This window comes from Electrophorus electricus, chromosome 1 (genome assembly GCF_013358815.1).
Source record: "Electrophorus electricus isolate fEleEle1 chromosome 1, fEleEle1.pri, whole genome shotgun sequence".
Taxonomy (NCBI): domain Eukaryota; kingdom Metazoa; phylum Chordata; class Actinopteri; order Gymnotiformes; family Gymnotidae; genus Electrophorus; species Electrophorus electricus.
In genome coordinates this window covers 14641481-14662798 of record NC_049535.1, presented here as the reverse complement: position 1 = coordinate 14662798, position 21318 = coordinate 14641481, and the positions used below count along the sequence as shown (strand labels likewise).

The following is a 21318-nucleotide window of genomic DNA, read 5'->3' as shown; positions in this document are numbered from 1 at the left end:
TGTAAATATAATAAATACAGACAACAGTACAACAGTGTAAATATAATAAACACAGACAACAGTACAACATTGTAAATATAATAAATACAGACAACAGTACAACAGTGTAAATATAATAAACACAGACAACAGTGCAACAGTGTAAATATAATAAACACAGACAACAGTGCAACAATGTAAATATAATAAATACAGACAACAGTACAATAGTGTTAATACAGTAAATACAACAGTACAATAGTGTGAATACAAAAAACATCAGTGTCACTACACATTAAATACAGCGCATACTATAAACCAGCTTCAACAATCTTTATACAGCCCCTATACAGATCAGTTAGTCACTCGGTACAGGAGAGGACAGTAGCCCAGATGGTAGGCGATGACCACAGTAGAGCTTCTGTTTCTGTTGATTGGTTACCTTAACACCTTAAACACTATCAGAGTATTGGACAGATTCCAGTAAGTTTGCCCTAGAGTATAAAGTTCATTTCTGATGACTAAAGATTGTTCTTTTAAAGCAGTGATAAACCAATGATACCAGCACGTAAACTGAAACATTCATATATTAAATGGAGAAGTCAAATGTCTTATCCGTAGCTGAGGGCTGGCATTCCAGCATATACCCACCAGACCGCGTTATGTCCTTCAAAATCCTGGCTGCCTTCCTGTCACTGTTACAGTACCTGTCCTCGAAAAACATACGGAGCAGATTACCAAAAGCAGATCTGCTGATCAGTTGCCCGTGTATCGTGTGGTTTATTGTTTATTGACTAAACGTCAAATGTTTTTGGTTTTATGTGTGCTTCAAGGATCAAAGTTACAACTGTTACTCTGTTAGCTGTGAATCCTGACATAAGTATCATTTATTAGATAAATGAGTTCTGAAAGCTTTCAGCCTTTTGTTGTTCGGAGCAGGTGTGTTGTCCATAAAGGCTCTGACTGACTGACTCATCCTTCGCTCTGGTTGGCTAGAGGACATGCTGCCCACACCCTGGATTTCCCATTTAATTCAAAGCTAGACAATCACAGATGTTTCTGCTGGAATCGCCACTACATCAAGAAGAAGATGGTGAGTGAACCTTCCTTTCTTTTTCCAAAGTCTCAGAAACAGTGGAATCGTTTCAACAATCTTTTCTTTGTATGTTGGACTGTAGTTATTTCTTATGATGTTGTGCTGACACAGAGCAGACCCAAACAGATTTGATCGGGTTTCCCAGATCTAATCTGGCTTCCCAGATCAAAACTAAGACAAGCTTCCCAGATCTAAACAGATCTAACCTGGTTTCCCAGATCTAAATAAAGCCTAAAAAAATCCCAATATTGATTCATCATTCGCACAATAGTTTAATCCAATTCTAGACTTTCTGTAAAACCAACACTTTGTGTTCTAATACAGTATACATATCACTGTTACATTTAAATGCCTTAAACAATATATGAAGGCTTCTGATATTAAAATGAACACAGAGTGTAGATAACAGTTATTTCAAATCATGCTTCTAAAATGTACTAAAACCGTAGCGCCGTGTATACATGCGAAAGACCATCAGTTCCTGTAGCTAATGTTCTCACACTGGGGGTGCTCAGGTCTTTAGGAGATGGGTCCATTGTTCCTGACATAAGCAGGTGGTCATTTTCCCATTTCCCACAATACTCTTATCGCTGGGCGCACCCTGCCCTGTGATACGCCTTCAAGTCCTTGTGTGACAACAGCGTGTCAGTGCTCACATAGCAGTTAAACGCTATTCCAGTGACAGTCAGCATTGGTGTGGTCTACCCTGTCAGTCTTAGAGGCGCCAAACCCACTGATATAAAGTGTTTCAGTTGATCATTAACACTGGGCTCAGCAGCACAGAGGTTTCCTAGCTTCCCTTCACGCCGCAACTTTACAGTGCAGTTAGCCATGTCAAGGACTTCATACTAAAGTCTCAGTTTTGAATAACATAGCAGAAATTCCCATTTTGCAAAGTGAACAATAAAGTAAAACAAACAAAAAACAGACGTTCCTACAATTTTATGCATACATGTATTAATTGTAGTTCCTGCTGAATATGAGAGAGGTTGACATGTCTGGTTTCTGTCATGTTTTCCTTTGTGCTGGTAGTATTATTCATATTAGTAAATAAATGACAAAAAAATAAATAAAGCATCAAAGAAAACTTACTTTATAAGCCTAATCAGAGTTCTAACCCTTCAGCCTTTCACATCCTGTGTTTTTGAACTCCACAGGTACTAACTATCGATGATATGAGCTTTGGTGTTGGGCAAAACCTGACCATTGCCGGCAAAGTCAAATCTGACTGCAATTCGTAAGTATTCACAATGATATCAGGACAGAAACTAAAACTGGCTTCCCAGATCTCATCAGACCACATGACCTTCTTCCATTGCAACCAATGAATTCAATCTTTATGCTCCCTAACAGATTGAAGCCATTTCTGCCAGTTAGCCTCACTGACAAGTGGTTTTCTTAAGGCAACACAGCTGTTTAGTCCAAATCCCTTGAGTTCCCTTCGCATTGTGCATGTGGAAATGCTCTTACTTCCACTATTAAACATATCCCTGAGTTCTACTGCTGTTTTTCTACGATGTGATTTCACCACACGTTTAAATAATCGCCGATCACAATCATTCGGGTTTTTTTCCCATCACATTCCTTCCTCGAAGATGATGCTTCCCCCCTGTCCTTCTGCTTTTTAATAATGCGTTGGACAATTCTTAACCCGATTTTAGTAGTTTCAGCAATCACCTTGGATCCTTCCTCTGCTTGATGCATGCCAATAATTTGACCCTTCTGAAACAGATTAACATCTTTTCCACGACTACAGGATGTGTCTTTCGACATGGTTGTTTAACAAATGAGAAGCTACTCACTGCATCAGTTAGGGTTAAATAACGTGTTGCCAGCTGAAACATAATCACCCATGCAGTAATTATCCAGTAGGAGGCTCTTACCTATTTGCTTAGTGAAATCCAGGTGGTGACTTTTGTTTTTTTCAGTGTATAATACAGTATACACATCACTGTTACATTTAAATGCCTTATGAGTTCAACATTAATCATATTAGTAAATAAAAAGTCAAAGAAATCTTGTAATGTAATGTAATATTAATAATATATAATAATGTAATATTTCCAGTAGGACACCCTGGGTGTGTGAGATAGGGAGAACCACAGAAGCAGGACAGAGGAGTAGTCTACGTTTAATACATTTCACCAAAACAGGTTGTGCCTTTCACCTGTGTTCCAGAACAAAGTTAAACTTTCACTGAGGCTGGACAAATTCTTAGTTTTTCTGCCCCCCTCTGCAGCAAAAGGACAAAAGGCAATGCTCTCTCTCACTCTGTTCTCTCACCCACTGAAAACCACACACACGTAGGATTAGGATCTCCAGCTCGGAGGTGATGCTTAACCACATCTCCCACTTCCCCACCAATCAGGCCTCAGCATTTGCCATCGGCCATCTTTGCTGCCTCCTGTAGAAGCCCGGAGGATCAGTGTGGCGCGGGCTGCGGTTATTCCACTCATGCACCCTTTAACGTTCACGCTAATCCGTGCGAAACGCCACATGCACAGCTCTGATGCCTGTACACGCGTCCGTGTGTTCCCAGTTTCTCCATCAACATCGGCCACGGGCCCGACTCCATAGCCCTGCACTTCAACCCCCGCTTCAAGTACAATAAGGATCGTAAGGTCATTGTGTGCAACTCTTACCTGGGAAGCTGGGGGGTTGAGCAGAAAGAACGGGACTTCCCCTTCAACCAGGATGGCGACTTCAAGGTGAACCTCACGTCGATCTTCACGTCGATCTTCATGTCAATCATGCCTCTCTGTCTCCTTCTTGATGGATTTCATACAGAAAGTTCTTCCTAAGATTCCACAACATTATGTGTCTCCTCTGCTAACTGTGCATCTACAAATAAGCAGTACTGTGTTACATATTTCATTTGCTCCACACTAACTTTGATGTTTAGAACTGATCAGAAATCAGAGAACTACCCTATATGCAACAGTAACTATCAGAGTGTGCCAGTGAAGTATTTTTTCCATCTTTTTCAGATATTAGTGTCTGGATGTGTCGTGATTAACTAATAAATGATTTATGTGTCATGTCTGTCATCAGGATCTGATTTGTTTAATCCTGTCTGCTATATGAGGTTCAGTGAACCCACCATGTATCAACAGAAGGCTTTTATCGACTGTCACTAAATAACACGCTCTATAGCAGACTGTTGACCACAGAGGGTGTTTTTGTGAACTCAGGCCTGTTGTCTGGATTTGGGTATCTAGTTTAGGCCCTAGCAGATCTCTGAAAGACAACATGGAGATTTTAGTAAACTGATGCCAGGTACAATCTTTGACCTATACCAGCTAAGCAGTTATGTGCTACCATTCGTCCGTCATGTAACTGAGCTGACAATGGAGCGACACTTGACCAGAGAGCCCTCTAGTGGTTATGTTGTAAGTTTAGAGACATTGCTGATGTCCAGGTTCATCACTCTAAATGATCCTGTGGCGGTAACAACATCTGCGTGTGGCATCGTAACTCACGCTGTCTCTCTCACGCTTTCCTTCCTGACAGGTGGAGTTCAGCTTCAGCAACGATCGCTTCCTTATCAAACTCCCCAACGGTAACATGATCGATTTTCCAAACCGTTCAGGAGATGACAAATTCAAGCACCTCCACGTGAAGGGTGCCGTCAAGCTCCACACCATCGAGTTCCGGTAACGTGATAAGGAAGAGATATCCGTTAAAGCTCAGTGCTCAAATGCACCTTAACCATGTCAGTAACGCTCACTGTAGTGTTGCGCAACACCTGCGACTGTGTTTTATTGGAAGTGATGTTCAAATAAAGAAGGACTTGATACCACATGACTTTTTTGTTTGGGTTTGTTGTTGTTGTTGTTGTTGTTGAATGGGTGACCTTTAATAGATTAATTAATGTAGACTAATATATGTCTTAGTGTATAGGGAATCTTAATTGTCTTGATCCTGTAATGCAATTGTGCTCAGTTAATATCAGTAATCAGTTAGATCAGAAAATGAAATTATGAAACTTGATATGCTGATTATATGGCAGATAACATTCTCTTTGGCCTGGACTCATGTGAACATACGCAAATAACACGAAAACTATAAAAGCCTGCAATGACTCATATTAAACACTAGATGGAGACAGATTTTTATCTTCAACATGCACCAATACTGGTTTAACTCCATAGTCTCTAGAAAAGTTACATTTATTTATGTTTATTATATGCAACAAATAGTACAAGAAATAATAGTACAAAATCATATTAAAATGTGATCCCCACCAATACAAGATTACTTCCCTTTACACAAAGACTCGGATAATTGCAACACACTGAGAATTTTGTGATAAACAGCTGAAAAGTCGCCTACCTTCAATTGCTTTTTAAAAAGAGGAAAATAAGAAAGGGGGGGAAATGCAAATAATTAATAACTTATAATCTCAAAATAATAAATGTCCAGTGCATCTCTCAAACGATGGCTTGGTATGATTGGTTTATACCCCGCCTCAGTGTGCTCTCACTGGATGGGGGATTAGTTGCACACACCTCCTAGTTTTTTTGCATCATTATAAAGGAAAATCACAAGTTCAAAGTGCATCCCATTCTACCGGAACCCTCAACCACATCACCGACAAGATGGTGAGTATTTCTTACCACCTTTATCCTTTTGTCCTTCAGGGTTTCTTAGACACTGGTGCTGTACACCAGTACAATAGTAAGGGAGGAAAAGGTTGCACTTGCGTTATGGTTTTAACAAGCATGCTGTGCCTATCAAAGGGTTAATTCTGCCTGGAAACTATGCACACTATGTCATGCTGTGGCAAGTGTTATCTTTGTGTAGTTCCTACTGCGCAGAAAAGCAAAACTGCTTTTTGTGTGTTGTGTGTTCTGATTTTAGAATCAAAAGCTGTCAAAACAAAAGTACTCAATTACAAACTAGAAATAAATGTGAAAAAATATAAGTTCATCTAGTAAATGATAATCATGTTACCATAGTAATACCTTTTACAGACATGGTGACACTAACTGAAATTTCTATGGCTCTGGAATACAGTAACATCAAGTATTACCTTTTTGTCTACTACCGAGACCAAAAGGTCCTAATAAAGTCATATTCATGGTTTTTATATGTTTATGTGCTTTAAACATGAGGGCAGAGAAGGCCGTCTCTTAGAGACCCCGTTTCCACGGTGAACTGAGGCAGAGGTGCCTTAAGCCCCTGTTCTGGGTGGGTGTGACCTGGGATAGAGAAAAGAGTCCTGGGAAACTGACCTGTCCGTCACATAGCGATCACACCCAACCTACAGTCGCCCAATGATTTACCAGAACATCACGATCAGCAGTAAAACTGCAGGTGGAATATAATGCAATTTAACTCTTGGAGTTACAAGAGTTGGGTGGTGTCAGGATTTCCACCCACAGGTAGTTCAGCGATGTTAGCATTAGCGCAATATTTGACCAGCGTGTCATCTCTGTTCGCGGTTAATGGCACCATGGACTGATAATGTAATCTATGTTGTTCATTAACAGTGGGCTTGGCAGGATAGTGATAACTCACTGTTCACACCACGGACACAAAGACTTACCCAATCAAATAAAAAATTCTGCCATTTCCCATTATGACACACACATTCACACACTTTCCTTAATTAGCTTTGAAATATGCTGGTCCAGGTTAATTTCCATCAATCTGTGCCATCATATCAATAGTATTTAATTAATTCAACTAATTAATTTTGCTTCCATTGGTGTTTAAAGGCAAATGAATCACTGGTGACTTTAATGAAGGTTTTAATGAATGTTATCAGTATTAAATTCTGTGTTGTTGAATGTTGCACTGCAGGTACTCACTGTTAAAGACATGACGTTCAAGGCAGGCCAGGAGCTGTCAATCTCTGGCAAAGTCAAGTCTGGCTGTGAAAAGTACGTTCCCACACCGTACTACACACCGACACCAAACTCACACTCTCTGACACTGTGATGTGTAGGTACTACACACCGACACCAAACTCACACTCTCTGACACTGTGATCTGTACTTACACACACCGACACCAAACTCACACTCTCTGACACTGTGATGTGTAGGTACTACACACCGACACCAAACTCACACTCTCTGACACTGTGATCTGTACTTACACACACCGACACCAAACTCACACTCTCTGACACTGTGATGTGTAGGTACTACACACCGACACCAAACTCACACTCTCTGACACTGTGATCTGTACTTACACACACCGACACCAAACTCACACTCTCTGACACTGTGATCTGTACTTACACACACCGACACCAAACTCACACTCTCTGACACTGTGATCTGTACTTACACACACCGACACCAAACTCACACTCTCTGACACTGTGATCTGTACTTACACACACCGACACCAAACTCACACTCTCTGACACTGTGATGTGTAGGTACTACACACCGACACCAAACTCACACCCTCTGACACTGTGATCTGTACTTACACACACCGACACCAAACTCACACTCTCTGACACTGTGATGTGTAGGTACACACACCAACACCAAACGTATGCTCTCTGACACTGTGATGTGTACTTACACACACCGACACCAAACTCACACTCTCTGACACTGTGATCTGTACTTACACACACCGACACCAAACTCACACTCTCTGACACTGTGATGTGTAGGTACACACACCAACACCAAACGTATGCTCTCTGACACTGTGATGTGTAGGTACACACACAAACACCAAATGTATGCTCTCTGACACTGTGATGTGTAGGTACACACACCAACACCAAGCCTCTGTGTCAGTAGGTCAGGTACACCTCTGTGGTGGGGTGGCTTGTGTGTTTAACTGACCTGCATGCCATCTTCCTGGAGCCCTGAATCCTGCAGTACAGTTTCTGCCCACAACCAATCACCCTGACTCACACCCGTGCACCACTGCCGTCTCCCCCTGACTCACGCCCGTGCACCACTGCCGTCTCCCCCTGACTCACCCCCGTGCACCACTGCCGTCTCCCCCTGACTCACGCCCGTGCACCACTGCCGTCTCCCCCTGACTCACGCCCGTGCACCACTGCCGTCTCCCCCTGACTCACCCCCGTGCACCACTGCCGTCTCCCCCTGACTCACCCCCGTGCACCACTGCCGTCTCCCCCTGACTCACGCCCGTGCACCACTGCCGTCTCCCCCTGACTCACGCCCGTGCACCACTGCCGTCTCCCCCTGACTCACACCCGTGCACCACTGCCGTCTCCCCCTGACCTTGTTCTGTCCAGGATAAATTCAAATTAAACCAGTTTAAATTACAGTTGAAATGGCCCATATACTTCTACAGCAGCATTATTAATAATAATAATAATAATAATAATAATCCTGTCTCTTTGTAGATTTTCCATCAATATTGGTCATGACGCGGACAACATCGCACTGCACTTCAACCCCCGCTTCTGCTACAATGGGGACACGAACATCATCGTGTGCAACTCCAACCAGGGCGGCTGGGGAGAAGAAGTGAGGGAACACGGTTTCCCATTCCAGCACGACGAGGCGTTCAAGGTTCCCACTACAGCTCACCCGCAGAATGTGTTCGTTACATCAGGAACGTGCACTTTAATCACATTGTATGTGCAGTATAGTTTAGATATGGGAAACTGTCATCATTTTACGTAGTTTAGAGCAGTGTACACATTGCGTAATGCTACAGTGGCCTATAAACATAAAGGTTCGTTCTTATGACGTCATCCTACACATATCAGTGTACTACTCTTTGCAGAGTTGTTTAAGGCACCTCATAAATAGCATCTTATGGCGCCTCGCTTAATGTAAGTTAGTGTAGCCCTGATGGCCCATGCCTTAAATTACACAGGTTCCTTTTTTCTACTAAAAAAAACAATAAAGCCAAGGGGTGTAGTCTTTGTGTCTAAAACTTATACTTCAACCCACAATGCTCAGTGTGTCCCTCTAGCGGTAGTTGTGTGTCACTGACGCAAAGCTGTACTTGAGTTTGGAGAGTCTTGATGGTTAAACTCACCTCCTTGTCTGCTCTCTCTCTCTCTCTCTCTCTCTCTCTCTCTCTCTCTCTCTCTCTCTCTCTCTGACAGGTGACCATCAATTTCAACAATGAGCAGTTTTATATCAAACTGCCCAACGGAACAATGATGAGCTTTCCTAACCGTCATGGCGACGATGCTTTCAATCACTTTGACGTGCGTGGTGATGTCAAGGTTGAGGGAATCAAGATGAAATAAGGTGGTCCAATAATGGCCGTCCAAACCTGGCCCAGTCCACCTTAAATGTACGTGTAATGCTCATGTAAGTTCAGACTCATCAGTTGTATGCCATTCTGAAACTTACAAAATGTGTTCTTAAATGTACTTAAACCACTGAAGATGTGCTAATAAAACCATTAGACAAAAAATGGGCCTTTTAATTCAACAAACCTTGATTTCATATGCAATTTTATATTCCTCGATGCTTTACAGTGAAACATGCTTTCCTGTTACTAAAAGCTACACAGATACAAGCACGCACACACACACACACACACACACACACACACGACATCAGCGCGAAGAGTCAGTGTGTGTTGGAGCGGAGCATCAATGTTAACCTCAGTGTTTGCCAAGTCTGGGTAAATAATAATTCTCAGTGCATCAAGCACTCCATCGTACTGGTGACAGCTGACCTTATAACATTGACAGAGAGAGAGAGAGAGAGAGAGAGAGAGAGAGAGACATCTGCAGTCTGCACACCCAATCATTGGATTTCACACCAGCCTACACAAAAAGAGTGAAAAACAAAAGAGGACAGAAATGAAAAGAAAACGAGTCATGTGACTACGGCCGGTAAGAACACCTGTTACTGTCACCAGGTTCCGCTGCTGACCACTGGGCGGCGCAACCTCTCAGAGGAGGCCAAATCAGATCAGAGCAGGTAAACTCCTCTGTCTCGGCAAGCACGTCAAGGTTTTCAAAAAGGAAATACATCACATCACAGCCCGAGCTCCACAACAACAGAGGCCATCTTGTGTGTGTGAGACAGCCAAGTCTGACTGTTCCGGTACCTCGGCAGGGAGCTGAGCTGGGCTGTTACCAACGCTAAGTCGCTGATGGCTCCACACACAATGAGGAACAGTAGCACTGACTCGGTGGTTTCCGGCATGGCGTCCATGACTCAGGGTTCTCAGGTGGAAACAGAATGCTGCCTCTGGAAACAGCATTCCCTCTGTTTTCGCATTTGTTTTTAAGTTCACTTTAAAGGTTCAAAATGTGCAGACCACTCTCAGCTCTCTTCCTGATAAGGTACCATTTGATAATAAATCATTACATAAAGAAATAATATGACAATAAAGCTGAAAATATGACCATATGAGACCTTATACAGCAACTATAAACACCTGGTTTAGCTGTTCAGCCTCACGTTGTGTTTGGTGTTTTGAGTTCAATGAGTTTTGTGCCATGAGTGACACTGGACAGTCTGGATTTGACTCAGTCATGGGCTCACGGTGCTCTGGAGGAGTCAGCAGGCACTATGTAGGAGTCAGGAGGCACTATGGAGGAGTCAGGAGGTGCTATGGTAACAAGGCTAATTTGCACTGCTACACCAAAAGCGCCGTGACCAGGAGTGAGGAATTTTACAGCCCGGAGGAACATTCCAGAGATGCAGAGAGCAGTGCCGGCACAAATAGACAGGAGTGGTGCACGCTTAGACACACACACACACACACACACACACACACACACACACACACACACACACACACACACACACATACATACACACACACACACACACACTCACACACACACACACACACACACACACACACACACACTCATACACACACACACACACACACACTCATACACACACACACACACACACACACACACACACACACACTCATACACACACACACACACACACACACACACACACACACACACACACACACACACACAATATCCTCACTCCAGTGTGTGCTCGGTCTTTGATATGCATGCACAGGCCTACATTTCAGTGTGTACCCATTCTCACCTTCATGCTTCTCTGGGAGAAAAAACATTAAAAAAACAGTTAATTGTTCTAAGGGTTAATAATAAGATATAATAATTTGATAGTCTTTATTTTTTCAGCTTTAGAAACATCCCAGCACTAGGCATACGTACGAACAGTGGGTGTGTCTGTGCGCCGATGTGCCAACAGCAACAAACAACACGCATAAAGGAGGAAAACTACTAGAGAAAATGAACAATAATAAACAAGTTGTAAGGGGAACATGGCGCTACAGACCATCTCCATGGAAATGCAGCTGGATCCATGGCAACCTGATCACAAATTCTGAGGGAGTCGGGTTCCAGCTACTATTCGAATCACTGTACATCAAAAAATTCTGTCAGCAGTTTGTGAGGTTCTAGTATTTCAGGTGTCCATCACATTCTAGACTGTAGTCTGTTGAAGCACCATTTACAGTGGGATTCCAGAGACATTATCAAGGGCATACCCACCGAACCTGACCCCAAGGTAGTTCAAGTCATCCCTGACAGTGGGTTCTTCAAACTGCTAGCCCCGCCTACGTCGTCTCCGAGTCCTGGGCGGCGTGGTTGGCCGGGGGCGCTGAGGCCTGTTCCGCGCGGCTAGAGCCAGAGTTCTGCCCCCTCTGGGCCAGGTAGTCCCTGTAGTTCCGGGTGAGCAGCGTGTAGAGGAGCGGGTTCACGCAGCTGTTCCCATACGTCAGGCAGGTGACGAAGAAGTTTAGGTAGGTGTGAGCGGCATGCGAGAGCGAGCGCAGGGCCTCGGGCGAGAAAAGCTTGGCCAGCTGCCAGGCCCAGAAGGGCAGGAAGCAGACCCAGTGGGCCACCACAATGCTGAAGACCATGCCCACTACTCTGTACTTGAGCTGCCGCCGCAGCCGGGAGAGCGCCGTGCCTCCACGCCCTGAGCCTCCGCGCACCAGGTTTGCCTGGGCCACCCAGTAGTGATGTGCCAGGCCGGTGTATAGCCCCCCCATTACCAGACCCGGCACCAGCATGCTGGTGAAGAAGAGGAGCGTCAGGTAGGCCCTGAAGGCCTCGGGCTTCCACGTGGGGTAGCAGATGCGCTTGACGAGGCCACCGGCACCCGGACGACCCTCGCGCAGCTGGATCATCACCATCATGGGAAGAGTGAGCGCCGTGGCCGCCGCCCACACGCCCAGCGCCGCCAGCCAGTGGCGACGGCCGGGTGGGCGGCGGGCACCGAAGGGCGTCGCCACGGCCCGGTAGCGCTCCAGGCTCATGGCCACCAGGACGAAGACGCTGGCATGCATGGTGAGCAGGTCCAGGCTGAGCAGCAGGCGGCAGCCCGTCTCGCCGAAGAACCAGTCACGGGCGAAGTAGGTGCACACCACGAACGGGATGGTAGCCAGGTATAGCAGGTCGGCCGCTGCCAGGTTGATGATGAAGACGCGCATGGACCCCGCGCGCCGCAGGGCCGCCGAGCGCGTCACTGCCAGCGTGTACAGGTTGCCCGCCGCGCCCAGCACGCACATGGCCACCAGGGTGGAGCCCAGGAGCGGCGTCACCCATGGAGCACCTCCCCCGCCCGAGCTTGGGCCTGCCGTGGTGGGGACGCTGCCGTTGGAACCGAGGCTCATCGCACAGGCGAGATCAACCGAGCGCAGATCAACTCAAAAGGCCAGTCAAAGCAGCCCAAGAATCCTACCAGGCAAGAGAGAGAGCCATGGTCCTAAAACCCAATGGATGCACAGAGGTCGTCTGACTCCCGTTTTTCACTCAAACCTGACAGAACTTTGAATACAGATGACAAGTCAATACGCACGTCGTTAACAAAGCCATGATGCAGCTCCGTGCCGAGGAGACGCCGGTGAGACGCTGGTGAAACACTGAGATGCAGGTGAGGTCCAGATGATGCATCCACATGCAGCAGATCTGGGAGTGTGAGGGGGATCCTGGAATCACACACACACTTTTCAGGATGACCTTTCTCTGTTAAGCAGACGCCTTGTGATGGTTCTGTTCAGGTTTGAGTTTGTCGATCCTGTGGACTGTGAGGGCTCCTACCTTTGAGTTCACCAGTGTATGTGCCCTTCTTCCCAAAGGCACCGTCTTCCCTCTGCATCTCTCTCTCTCTCTCTCTCTTTTAACCATCCCTCACTCACACATAGGTGCAACCGTACATGACGTGTTACATTTATGAGAGGTGCACTTTGGACTGTCCAAGCTGGACACCAGGGTGCTAGTTTATAGAGCACACACACACACACACACGCACGCACAAATGCACGCACGCACACACACATACACTTTCCTTCACACTTTTCTACAATCATTCAATGTGTGTAGACCTACACCCACATACTTACAAAGATGAATTATCATCACACATGACCAAGACTACAGTTACTGATCAAATCATTTATTCAAAAATATTTTATTGTTTAGAATTTTGTCATTAAAAAATACAGTGATTCATCATATTGTCCACTGCACGCAGCCTGTCCTTACAAGAAACCGTTTCACTGCACTTCTACAGAATAACATTGTTTTATCCAAACACTTGGGCTGGCGTGACATCTGAAGAACATACGGTGCTTACTTACAGGCTTAATATTACAGGAGAAAAACAAAATTTCACTACTAGGGGGCACATCGACACATGGTGAGAATAAAAGGTACAGATCGGAACCTGCGCGACTTTGTGGCTCGTGTTACGCTTTTCTCTTCCTTTCTGTACATCCTGGAGCGTGACCATTCAGTCACCAGAAACCAGCCATGTTGTGTCCTGTTACTTTCTTAAATAACTCTGTCTGGTAGATCTGAGGACTGAGAAGACAAGCATAACCCAGGGCCTCCACGAGCCTGCGGCCTTAAAGATCTGACAGATCAATAGCGTGGAAGGTTACATAAACATAGCTCCTATTACGGCTCCTACCACCGCAATGAACGTTCTAAACTTGTAACAGTACACAAACCAGATCAGCTTTACAACGGCCATTACTCAAATGATCTTAGTAGTTACAGAAAACACAAATACATGTTACACTCGAGATCTTAAAAGTACTTATTGAACTTGAAAAAGATACATTAAAATTAACACGTAGTGTTATGTCTCATTAGACTCATTAAAGCTGCAGCTGCAGATGTGAGAATTGAAAGGTCAGGCTGGGGTCACGACACGTATCCGACTCCGTCAGTGTTTATGCTTGAAGAGGGCCTCCACTGAAACAGAGGTCATAAAAACACATCAGTGAACGTGAGCTTGTTTACAAACTTGCAAACTGACATCTTAAACGGAAAACCGCGAATGAGACGCTACGGAACGTACCGAACCACATCACGTGTGTACGGAACGTACCGAACCACATCACGTGTGTGCGGAACGTACCAAACCACATCACGTGTGTACGGAACGTACCAAACCACATCAGGTGTGTGCGGAATGTACCAAACCACATCACGTGTGTACGGAACATACCAAACCACATCACGTGTGTGCGGAACGTACCAAACCACATCACGTGTGTGTACGGAACGTATCAAACCACATCACGTGTGTGCGGAACGTACCAAACCACATCACGTGTGTGCGGAACGTACCAAACCACATCACGTGTGTGTGCGGAACGTACCAAACCACATCACCTGTGTACGGAACGTACCAAACCACATCACGTGTGTGCGGAACGTACCAAACCACATCACGTGTGTGCGGAACGTACCAAACCACATCAGGTGTGTGCGGAACGTACCAAACCACATCACCTGTGTACGGAACGTACCAAACCACATCACGTGTGTGCGGAACGTACCAAACCACATCACGTGTGTGCGGATCGTACCAAACCACACCACGTGTGTGCGGAACGTACCAAACCACATCACGTGTGTGCGGAACGTACCAAACCACATCACGTGTGTGCGGAACGTACCAAACCACATCACGTGTGTACGGAACGTACCAAACCACATCATGTGTGTGTACGGAACGTACCAAACCACATCACGTGTGTGTGCGGAACGTACCAAACCACATCACCTGTGTACGGAACGTACCAAACCACATCACGTGTGTGCGGAACGTACCAAACCACATCACGTGTGTGCGGAATGTACCAAACCACATCACCTGTGTACGGAACGTACCAAACCACATCACGTGTGTGCGGAACGTACCAAACCACATCACGTGTGTGCGGATCGTACCAAACCACACCACGTGTGTGCGGAACGTACCAAACCACATCACGTGTGTGCGGAACGTACCAAACCACATCATGTGTGTACGTAACATGCTTTAACCACACTAATCACGTGCTCTCCGTGAATCCGTGATGTGATGATGTAATCTGACACATGCAACACCGTTGGCCTCCTCACCGCTGTACTCCTGTGGCGACATCTGCGCACTGGTGACATCGTTGAAGTGCTTCAGCCAATCCTGTTGCTCTGCCTCCGACTCGCAGGTGAACAGGAAGCTGCGCTCTGGCGTCACTATGGTGATACCATGCCGCCAGGCGCCGTTGCTGTGGGTGCCGCTCGGCAGGCCGGCGTGGGCGCTGTAGCCCAGGTCCCGATGGCCCAGGAACACCTCACCCTTGGCGAACGCGTCCTGCCATCCATAAAAACACGCCACAAGGGGTTTGTGCGACATACCACTTTTGAGCTTTTGAGCTGTAAAAGGAAGTGAGGACATGTGGGTTTACGTGTGGAACGTGTGGGTTTACACTAAGTGCATTTTGAGTGGTATTGATAAGATGAGATTGCCCAATGGGTAAACGACTTTTGGAGGCACAGACATAATGGTTTAGAGCACAGAACAAGGACCGGCTTCAGGAAGAACCAGCTCCAGGGGAATTCACACTGTGATTGGCTCTGCTTCAAAAGGACGTAGCAGCCGCCCATGAGGGCTGACCTGAAATCAGTATTTTTAGTCTAAAAGCGCACCTGCGTCTTGAAATTGGAGCTGTGCTCAGACCGGTTGCTAAAAGTATCTTACAGATACTTCCTTCTGGCCAGGATAATTTCACACAGAAACTTGGCAGCCAGTAATTCGATATTGGGAATATTGTGTGAGTGTGAGTGTGAGTGTGTGTGTGTCTATGTGTGTGTGTTTTCTAAGACCTGATGAGAGTAATAAACTAGTCTTACCAGAGGATCTTTGAAGTACATGAGCCTCCTGTGATCCAAGGTGAACCAGCGCTTCTTAAAACCCTCTGTCTGCTGCAAAGGAGAGAGAGAGAGAGAGAGAGAGAGAGAGAGAGAGAGAGAGACAGAGAGAAAGAGAAAATAAAACTAGAATTATTGCGAGTACACTCGTACTGCAGATCTGAGCTAAGCCATAGCACAGGTTCACCTGTCACACTACAGGCTCTCATTCAGCTGCACAAATCAAAGAGCAAAAAGAAAAGGAGAGAGAGAGAGAGAGAGAGAGAGAGAGAGAGAGAGAGAGAGAGAGAGAACAGTGAAGGGCAGAACACGGAGGAGCTTTATTACACCTGCAGTGACATACAACACAGCCAGTAGTGACAAACTTCCCTTGCACAAAGTCTAGCCGAAGGTCCGGCACGGCTGTGTCGGGCATCATTGTGCGCACAGCCGCTGTGGAGCCGTCTAGACGTCTGCTGGCAGGCAGTAGGGCACCACCCAAAGACTACAGCGTAATGAGCAGGTGTGTGTGGGTTTCCAGGGTAATGCGGGTGGCGGGGGTTTCCGGTCACTGCTGCTCCCTTGTAAGAAACGCAGCGAGGCTTCAGGAATTCCTGGCAGCAACTTCAGGATCCGGTTAGGGCTGCCGGCTCGTCGACACACGGATTTCATCGAAATGGTTTGTACTGGGCCCTTTGTTTGCTGTGGGCGTGAGACTTCATGGGGACTCAGGTGAGGCAGTCAGGCTGAGCAGGTCTGTGGTACCCCCCCACACTTCCACTGTGCTGAAATCTCATATTAATAGTGTAGAACTGCACGACCAGATGGCTACTGGTTACTGACGCTGTTGGGGGGGGTCTCTACACGCATTAGTATAGCAACTGTTCAAACAGGAAGACGACGGCGTATTTACCAAAATGGAAGTCATTAGGACGCGATTCAAATCCCGCTGTTTGTTTATAAGATTCACGATCAGTCTGTTATGTTTTTTTCTGTTGCCTGGTGCACACCTGCACAGCATCCCTGTGTCCAGCTGAGTTGCACATGCTGATAACGGCCTTTGGCTGCACTGTGATCTGGCTTCGGCAAAGCATGTAAAAATGACCTCCGATTACATCCTGTAGAAAAGTTCCTCTGCGATTACTTTGGGTTCCTATCCCAGTCATGGCAGAAATTAGTTTTTTGCAGTAAATGATTTGCCGACAAAGTTGCAACTGGATGTGCGCGAAGACAATCGTCAGATGGATTTCAAACCCGAACCCAGAACAGTTTTGTGTTAAATGAGGCTGCACGTGAGAAAGCACAAAGCCGAGCTGCACTGTTCCCAGATCAGCCAGAGGTGTCTGACACAAAGCTGCCCTATCTGCCCCAACCTTCGTCAGCTCCTAATGAAAGCGTGAGTCTAATACTCGGGTGCCCCTGCCCCGTCTCCAGTCCTGGAGGGCCAAAGTCCAGCAGGATGGTGATTTCCACTCCAACACACCCGCTGAACCTGGTAATTACCAGCTGGGATGAGTCACTCATGTCTGAGCGGGGCGCAAAATAAAACCGTTAATGACTGAGAGGGACATCTTAAAAAAACACTCTAGAACACACTACACCCTAACGGAGACGGCTGGGTTTGAGGCCTGTAACTCTCTCTGTTCCAGTCTCCTCGTGTGCACTATAGACATCTAGAAACTTCCATATGTGAAGTGTGGTATGAAACACCTTACCTAAGCCCGGGCTGGGAGACACACAACAACAGCTGTCTGCCAGATCCCATGAATTCCATGATGGCTAGATTAGTGTTTGCTCTTGAGATGTCAGTCTTACAGAATTAACCTGATTACATAGTCATGTGTGAGGAGAGAGGAAGGTCAGCACCTCAGTGTCCCTGACAAAGGCCTAGGGCTTGCTTATGATGAGTCACCGATGAGTCACCGATGACTAACAGGTACAGTGGGCCTCTTACCCTCGGTCCTGTCTTCTCCATGTATCCCTCTTTCAGGAAGTTTCGCGTCAGCTTGGGCGTCAGCTGAAAAGGGAAAAAAGCATAAGTGCATCAGCTAACACCAAGGCCACGCAGATCTGTAGTGAGTAGGTGTTCCAGGCCAAGTGATCTGATCTAAATACAGCTGTGCTATTTAAAACAATACCAGAATTGGGGATGCAAAGATGATATCAATGATGATATAAAGAGAAATACAGGAACTGAAAACAAGAAGAGCAGTACTCTTTAAAATAAAATGACTTTGGTGCGTGCGTGCGTGCTTCTGTGTTTGCATGCTGCATCCTGTATTAACATACCTCAAACTCAGAAGCTCCAGGAAATGCTACTTTTAGATAATGCAACTGGACTGCTCGGATAGAGTTAAACCAGTCCACTATTTCCTAATAAGGAGAGAGAGAGAGAAAGCGAGCGAGAGAGAGAGAGAGAGAGATGTAAAGATTGTGTATTACACTCCCACCTGTATGTCATTAACAGGTAAGTAAACCGTGCATGACTGGTATGAGCAATCCACACTGGCAACCAGCTCAGTGACATTTAACCCTGGACCTGTGTGTCCTGTTCTATTCACACACAAAGATCGAAGCATGTGCTGAGTCGTCAGCGTGTGTGTGTGTGGTGACGCACCTTGCTGCTCTCGTGGTAGAGGAAGATGTTGCGTGTGCTGTAGTCTTTCAGGTAGGTGATCTGGAGGCCGTTGGGGTTGCCGATCTTCTCTGGCTGGAAGGAGGCGTTGATGGTGTCCACCTTGATCACCGCTTTTGGCTCCTTGGCCTGGGAGAACAGTGAGAGGTGCACACACACACACACACACACACACACACATACACACACATACACACACATACACACACACACACACACACACACACACACACACACACACACACACATACACACACACACACACACACACACACACACACACACACACACAAAGAGACTCAGCCATCAAAGAGATATGGCATGCAATATCTGCTTTTACTTTTTACTCAGATAACACCCAGTTATCTTTTCCATAAAGCCGTAAGACCTGGAATGTCTTATAGATTTTCATCTTTGTATGCTTTGAATTTAACCTGCTGGTAATATAAATAGACATAATCCACACCACCGGCAGTCAAGCACAGCAGTGCAGACCCAGGCCAGGAGAGGTCGTGCGTGCAGACAGCTGGGTCTGATTGGTGGTCGCCTCCCACGGCCCGACACGCCCGCTCTGAGGCCTAAAGCCTCTTATGACCGCTACCCCACCCAGCTCATAAGTGACTTGTCTTTCATAGTGTTTCAGCTAATAAGCACCTATACCAACACTGAGGTTCCAAGTATGCCTATAATCCCTGATTCAGGAGCGAGCTGCAGAATACCCAGACAAGGAAAAGGTCTAGAACGTTTGGATAGGGCTGTGTTTTTTAAGATATTGTAACTGTTATGGACTCAGAAGTCTTGACATATGTGTCGTTAGATGTTGTGTTTACCATGAATAAGCGCGCTGTTTCAGAAGAATATTTTTTGGTGTGTGTAAAACTCACATCGGACTTGGTGAAATACTTGAGCGTTCCTTCCCTCTCTGACAGGACAAATCGTCTACTTAAGAACTGCCCGTTGTCCCGCCCCCTCTTCATTAGCATTCCATCTCTGGACCCTGTGATTGGTGAACCATGATTATCAGGAAAAATGCAAATCCTGATAAAAACACACACTAAATCACAGTTTAATCGATGCTTCCACTCATGTCATGCCTAAGAGCTGTTTTGAGATCAATCAAGTTCTATTTTACAATGACAGAAAGTGATATTTGACTGCAGGAACTGGTCCTAGACCGATTTTCAAACCCACTTACCCTCGTCGTATACCAGCGACTTCCTGTCTTGTGTAAATTCCATTCGCTCATATTTAGCTTTGATCCATTGCTCCTTCAGGACCCTGTAACCACACACACACACACACACACACACACACACACAGACACTTGCTGTGACGCTTTTCCCACTGTGCCAATAACCACTAGATAAAGGTTCAAAGTGCACAAAATATAATTATGATTAAAGCTTGCACAAATCCCTCAGTCGTGTGTCGTGCTGAGACAGACCGGTTGGGTGTATAAGTGTACAGGTCTGTAGGTCTGACTGCTTTGGGTTAGTACATTAACAAGTACATTTTCTTTTTGAAAAGGGAAGACATTTTTTCGTGAGCCCTTCCTGTGTGGTTTGGTGCTATTGGCGGTGTGATTAACACCCACAGGTCGGTGCAAGCATGCCTTAGTATACACACTGTGTATGCTAAGTGTATGCACACACAACCATGTGAGCTATAATGAAGCCCCAGAGCATCATGCAGACAGTAGAGTCAGAAGGTCAGAAGGTCAAAGCTTCATCAGCTCCTAGTTCCTCAGTTCCACTCAGGCTGCTTCAACACTCTCTGTGTCTCTCTCTACAGCTCTCTATCTCCCTGTGTATGTGTGTGTCTCTCTCTCTCTCTCTCTCTCTCTCTCTCTCTCTCTCTCTCTCTCTTTATTGGCATGATATTATAAAATACCTACACTGACAAAGCAATACAGTATTTGTAAATAGATTTTTATAGAGAGTTTTAAAAACAAATAAATAAAAACGAAATAACAACAACAAAAATCAGAAGAACATCAGCATGAACCAAAAGGGAATACAATGAAATAAATAATAACGGTAACTAAGAAAAGCACATTAGATTACAAACTGTGGTTTTTCTGATGGTTTTGTATTTTGCACATTTAGTTTGTCTTTCCTGACAGGTAGTGGGTGCAGATCCACCACCTTTCTGACCACACCCCCTCTCTAACCACCCAGTCTTCCATGTGCCTTGCTCATTCAATGTCCATCTAATAGTAATTCATTCTGTATTTTGATTCATAATTCATAACAGATGGTCTATTTTCTAGGTTGTTCTTGGCTAGTGGTGGAGTTGGTTGTTTGGGTTTTGTTTACTGGTGATAAAGGCTTTGTGGTGAAGGGAGTCTGGGTCTGACTGGTGAAGGTGGTACTGGAATTTGCAACATCTTGTCTAAGTAACCAGAAAGAGTGATAATCTCTCTAGTTCAAGATCTGATGTCCAGATTAGAGACATTCCAGATTTCCTAGAGGATGTCTTTGTAGAATGTGGTAACTCTGT

At 45.7% G+C, this 21318-nt stretch overlaps 3 protein-coding genes across 3 annotated transcripts in view; 1 reads left to right on the top strand and 2 right to left on the bottom strand.

The window, feature by feature from the left end:
* Positions 1-922: 922 nt before the first annotated feature.
* lgals2b (lectin, galactoside-binding, soluble, 2b) lies at positions 923-9287 on the top strand. The gene is made up of 8 exons (XM_027014273.2): positions 923-1072; positions 2233-2312; positions 3615-3783; positions 4586-4728; positions 5532-5676; positions 6881-6960; positions 8427-8595; positions 9141-9287. Exons 1-8 carry the CDS (start codon positions 1070-1072, stop codon positions 9285-9287), a joined length of 936 nt encoding a protein of 311 aa, XP_026870074.2. The 5' UTR covers positions 923-1069.
* Positions 9288-11611: 2324 nt separating this feature from the next.
* LOC113580338 (urotensin-2 receptor) lies at positions 11612-12673 on the bottom strand. The gene has a single exon (XM_035531681.1). It carries the CDS (start codon positions 12671-12673, stop codon positions 11612-11614), a length of 1062 nt encoding a protein of 353 aa, XP_035387574.1.
* A 766-nt stretch (positions 12674-13439) lies between these two features.
* Positions 13440-21318, bottom strand: part of zgc:92360 (uncharacterized protein LOC436988 homolog) — an 11116-nt gene continuing 3237 nt past the window's right edge. Inside the window, exons 4-11 of the mRNA XM_027014780.2 lie at positions 20015-20097; positions 19704-19816; positions 18802-18948; positions 18474-18557; positions 18139-18201; positions 16188-16259; positions 15417-15648; positions 13440-14258 (exon numbers count right to left, since the gene is read on the bottom strand). Coding sequence (XP_026870581.1) covers positions 14230-14258; positions 15417-15648; positions 16188-16259; positions 18139-18201; positions 18474-18557; positions 18802-18948; positions 19704-19816; positions 20015-20097 — 823 coding nt within the window. The 3' untranslated portion in view covers positions 13440-14229. The remainder of the gene's footprint in view (positions 14259-15416; positions 15649-16187; positions 16260-18138; positions 18202-18473; positions 18558-18801; positions 18949-19703; positions 19817-20014; positions 20098-21318) is intronic.

What these genes read in the sequence shown, in the direction of transcription:
- lgals2b (XM_027014273.2), top strand. An exon ending in ACCACATCACCGACAAGATG is followed by an intron (nt 5,677 to 6,880) that starts GTGAGTATTTCT and finishes GTTGCACTGCAG; the next exon opens with GTACTCACTGTTAAAGACAT. An exon ending in AGCACGACGAGGCGTTCAAG is followed by an intron (nt 8,596 to 9,140) that starts GTTCCCACTACA and finishes TCTCTCTGACAG; the next exon opens with GTGACCATCAATTTCAACAA.
- LOC113580338 (XM_035531681.1), bottom strand. Translation starts at nt 12,673, where the DNA reads ATGAGCCTCGGTTCCAACGGCAGCGTCCCCACCACGGCAGGCCCAAGC.